The 5,000-nt window shown below is 42.2% G+C and overlaps 1 protein-coding gene across 2 annotated transcripts in view; it reads left to right on the forward strand.

Moving 5' to 3' along the window:
• LOC308103450 (scavenger receptor cysteine-rich type 1 protein M130-like) overlaps positions 1-5,000 on the forward strand; it is a 9,397-nt gene that overhangs the window by 538 nt on the left and 3,859 nt on the right. For both annotated transcript variants that reach the window (XM_080453417.1, XM_080453418.1), the window contains exons 2-6: positions 671-970; positions 2,392-2,697; positions 2,792-3,094; positions 3,641-3,940; positions 4,680-4,829. In XM_080453417.1, the coding sequence (XP_080309543.1) occupies positions 671-970; positions 2,392-2,697; positions 2,792-3,094; positions 3,641-3,940; positions 4,680-4,829 (1,359 nt within the window). The remainder of the gene's footprint in view (positions 1-670; positions 971-2,391; positions 2,698-2,791; positions 3,095-3,640; positions 3,941-4,679; positions 4,830-5,000) is intronic.

The following is a 5,000-nucleotide window of genomic DNA, read 5'->3' on the forward strand; positions in this document are numbered from 1 at the left end:
CCAGCTATGCTGCACTTGTCCATCTTTGCACTGCGACAGGAACTTTCCCCTGGCCCAAATAACAAATAACTACAATACCCATAATGCTTCATTCTAGCTGCAGGATATTCTGTCCACTTTGGCCAGTGCAGCGGTGGCAGCTCCATGTGCCTCTGTTGTATTACTCATACATGTATGACTCTAACTACAATACCCATACTGCTTCACTCTAGCTTGCAGTTTCACCAGTGCAGTGGTGGCACTTGTACATGTATGACTGCACAATCTGTGGTTTATAGCAGTGGTTATCAAAGTGAGCTTGTAAATAGGCTATTTTAGCTTTCTTTTATCTTTTTCTTTTTGCTGAAAATGTACACATTTTGACAAATCTGGAAAATGTGTGAAGAATAGGGACGCCAGGGTTAATATACATTTATTTGTATAAAATGTTTACATTTTGATATTAGCAAACATGCATATCAAACATATCAGGCAGTCTACATTTCCCCTAAAGATATGCATGTATTTAATTAAGACTGTACAGAAGCGGGGATAAAACATGTGATGGAGGATATCAAAAGCAGAGGCATGGATCAAACCCATCCCTTACTATACATTTTAGTCTAGAGGGTTTTCTTCAAATTAAAGTAATGTCACTTTTTCTCCTGCTTCCTCCCTTCTCTCTGTACAGAGCCTGGTGAGGTCAGGTTGGTGGGCGGAACCAGTAGCTGTAATGGTAGACTGGAGATGAAACACCAGGGAGAGTGGAGACCAGCGGATGAGCCGCACTGGAACCTGAAGTCATCATCTGTAGTGTGTAGACAGCTGGACTGTGGCTCTGCTGTTTCAACAGAAAGGAGTTATCATTCTACAGCTGTAGAGCCTGTGTGGTGGATTACATCTTCCTGTGTTGGGACTGAGTCTTCGCTGAAGGAGTGTGGACAAAAGGAGTCTAGTAATTCCTTCTACAGACTGGGTGTGAACTGTTCAGGTAATACGAACAATGCTATAATAGTTTAACTTCCGACAACGTCCTGTTTTAGCATCTCTCCTGTGTTTCTACTTACTCTTTTTAACCACTTTCTAACATTATGATATGCATAGATCTTTGTCTAAGTGATAGTATCCTCCTGCTTCATTCACCTAACTTTAAATAGCATTTGTTATCAGAGCTGCTGTAAAGTATTTTGGCAGTCTCAAGTCAAATCTCAAGTCTTTAGTGCCTTTCAGCACAAGTGTCTAGTCGCAACTGTCAAGACATGACCCCAATAATAAGTATTTCATATAGTAATGTATTATTTGATGAGGTAGGGTAAGTGATTTAATTTGTTAAAATAAGTGTTAAATAGCTCTATATTCTGATACTCATTGCTATAGAGTGTATGTTCAGTAAAAGGAGTCACCCATGTCTCTCCAGCTCTTTATTAAACAGAAAATGCATTTTCGGTGCTCTCTCCTGATTGGCTTAAATGTTGTCACCTACCTGAAAATGTATTTATATTCTGTTTACTAAAGAGCTGGAGAGACCCCTGTGACAGAAGAAACACTCTGTACCAATGATTACTATCAGAATAGTACTTTAACCTTTTAACCAAAAACTATATAAAATATTTAAAAAAAATATATCACTTACCCTAGCTTTACATGGAATTGACATCCCCCCAATATCATTGGTTGTCCCAAGTGAGTCTTAATCATTTGTAGGATGGAATCAAAAACGCCTATCTTATCTTTTATTATCTTATCTTAACACATTGACCGCCAGAGGTTAATCTCATAATGTACTCACCAGTGCCAAGGTGTTTTTGTTGTTTTTTAGTTTTTTTCATGTCGCCAGATCGTGTTAAAATCCTTAAGATTGAGCCATACAGCGGTATGTTTACATCCGCGACATCTCAACGTATCTCCCAGTGAAATCCACGTGTCAAACGGGGCATCCATGTTGTAGTTAGAGCGGATTACGTTAAACAGTGAAATGCGAGGAGAAAAAACTACAGGAAGAGAATCGAGTTTCAGTTTCCTCTGTAGAATGGGAGCGGACGTGATCGTCAAAACCGGATCCCAAGTAATTCCATTTCCGGTCATCAAACCGGAAACGGAAGTGGATCAAAAAAAATCCGAAAGTGAACCCGGACATTCTTAGCGCGAAAAGACCGTGGACCGTAGGGCTACGGTCTCGGTGCTTAACAGTTGGATTTAACGGACCGTAGGACTACGTTCTTGGCGGTGGATGTGTTAATGTTGTAGTATCTGTCTTTAATATTTAGGAGAACGATAAAATAGCTTGTCTCTGATCTGATGTGTTTACAACACCATGAATATTTGTTTAAACATCTCTCTCTCTCTCTCTCTCTCTCTCTCTCTCTCTCTCTCTCTCTCTCTCTCTCTCTCTCTCTCTCTCTCTCTCTCCAGAGTCTGTGAGGTTGGTGAATGGGACTAGTTTGTGTTCAGGCAGAGTGGAGGTGAAGTCTGAACAGTCCTGGGTCTCAGTGTGTGAAGGAGACTTTGACCAACAGGACGCAGAGGTCGTCTGTAGGGAGCTTGGCTGTGGGGCTCCTTCAGTCCTGCAGGGGGCGCTCTATGGAGAAGTGAAGGCTCCAATGCAGAACAAAGAGTTCCAGTGTGAAGGCAACGAGTCTGCTCTCCTGGATTGTGGAACCTCAAGCTCAACTAGAAACAGCTGCTCACCTGACAAGGTTATGGGTCTTACCTGCTCAGGTAAAACACAAACTGCACTTATTTTGGATTATTATTTTAGATTCCCTGTAATATTACTTTAGTTTTTACTCATTACTCTCTTGTCTCTGTACAGAGCCTAATGATGTCAGGTTGGTGGGAGGAGCCACTCACTGTTCTGGTAGACTGGAGATGGAACATGAGGAAGAGTGGAGACCAGTGGGTGGTTGGTCTGTCTGGAACTTGAATTCATCAGCTGTAGTGTGTAAACGGCTGGGCTGTGGCTCCGCCGTTGCAACAGAAAGGATGTTTAATAAGGCTACGCGTCAATCTACATGGTGGACTAACTCGTTCTGTCTTGGGTCGGAGTCTTCACTGAGAGAGTGTGGAACAATGGAGTCTGATGCTTCCTTCTACACATTTGACCTGACATGTACAGGTAATGAACCTTTATTAACAATACTATACATTATGTATGTATGTATGTATGTACTGTATGTATGTATGTATGTATGTATGTATGTATGTATGTATTATCATTTTAGAGTCATATATTATTATTATTGTCTCTGCCAGGCCGAATGCGTGGCAGACACTATGTTTTGCACCCTGTTTGTCTGTCTTTCCGTCCGTCCGTCCGTCTGTGTGTCCGTCTGTCTGCGAGCAGCTAATATCCGGCACCGTTGGCCCGATCACAGCGAAAATGTGCACGCACACTCACTTGGTGCCAGGGCAGAACCTCTGCCCCAATTTTTCCAGATCGGCCTGTTATAAGCGCCACCAGGAGGACGATTTTTGCTAAACATTTTTTTCATATTACTCCTATAAATTTGGTCCAAACATCACATTTTGTCATATTGGTGTATTCTGAACATTGCTGGCCCACAATAACCTACCTGACCTGGCGGAGACCTGTGCTCCGAGGAGCACGTTTTCTAGTTATCATATTTTTTTCTGAACTCCTTTATCTGTTGTCTCCATGCAGGTGCTAATGATGTCAGGTTGATGGGAGGAACCAGTCACTGTACTGGTAGACTGGAGATGAAACACGAGGAAGAGTGGAGGCCAGTGGGTGGTTGGTCTGCCTGGAACCTGAACTCATCAGCTGTAGTGTGTAAACAGCTAGGCTGTGGCTCTGCAGTTTCAACAGAGAAGATTAATAAGGCTACACGTCAATCTACATGGTATACTAACTCTGTCTGTCTTGGGACTGAGTCTTCGCTGAGAGAGTGTGGAACAGTCGAGTCTGATAGTTCCTTCAACACATTTGGCTTGACCTGTGCAGGTAACAAACCTTTTCTTCAACAAGCACAAATCTATCTATCTGTCTGTCTGTCTGTCTGTCTGTCTGTCTGTCTGTCTGTCTGTCTGTCTGTCTGTCTGTCTGTCACTTCCTTTTCTGTGCTTGGATCTGTTCATTTCTGCTTGCGTCTATATTTATCATCTATATTTAACATTTACCCCATGGTTGACAAGCACTGAAAGTAAATACAAGTACCACAGCTAAGTAAAATAATTAGTATAAAAGTCTAAAAACACAGGGCATCCCGATAGCCAAATAGTTAGCTCACATGCCACATGAGTGCAATAAGCGAGTCCCTGGTTCGATTCCCGCCTGGCCCGACTATCTGCTGTATGTCATTCCCTATATTCTCTCTCTGCATTTCCTGTGTCTCTCAACTATCACTGTCAAATATAAAGGCTTAGAAAAGCCCCCCAAAATAACGAAAAGTATAAAAACACACGTGTAAAAGCACAATAACCGCTTACATATCTTAATATTAATCAAATAGTTTACTAACACATACCCCAGGCACCAGCAGGGGGTCTTGCATACTTAAAATGGTACACTACTGGTGTTTGTGGGCCAGTAAATGTCATTTTTAGGGTATGTCTTTCTCATGTAAACAATTTGACTGAATCTGCATCTTGTTTACATCTTGAATACATAACCGAAATCCTTCCTTTCCTGGCGCTGCCTGTGACACAGAAGTGTGACTGTAAGCGGGTTTTCTCTGTTGTAGGTCCTCAGTCCACAGAGCACACTGAAGATGAATCCAAGGTTGCAGAGGAGACGACTGATGACAAGCAGAACGAGGGGGACACTGATCCCATGTGGGACAAGTCACATGACGGCAAGGTCTACGTGCCTTACGTCATCGCAAACCACTACAGTAAGTAGGCCTACTGTCATACTGCCAGCTTTTGATTAGCAAACACACAAACAACACTAAACTAAGCAAAAAAAAAAAAAAACAGAGCATAAAGGGGCACTTCACTCATTTGCAACCATATCTTCCATATCATTTGTCCTCACCAATGATCAGCTCAGCCTGTGTCTCATT

This window comes from Gymnoscopelus braueri (assembly GCF_963280865.1).
Source record: "Gymnoscopelus braueri genome assembly, chromosome: 16".
In the NCBI taxonomy this organism is placed as follows: Eukaryota; Metazoa; Chordata; class Actinopteri; order Myctophiformes; family Myctophidae; genus Gymnoscopelus; species Gymnoscopelus braueri.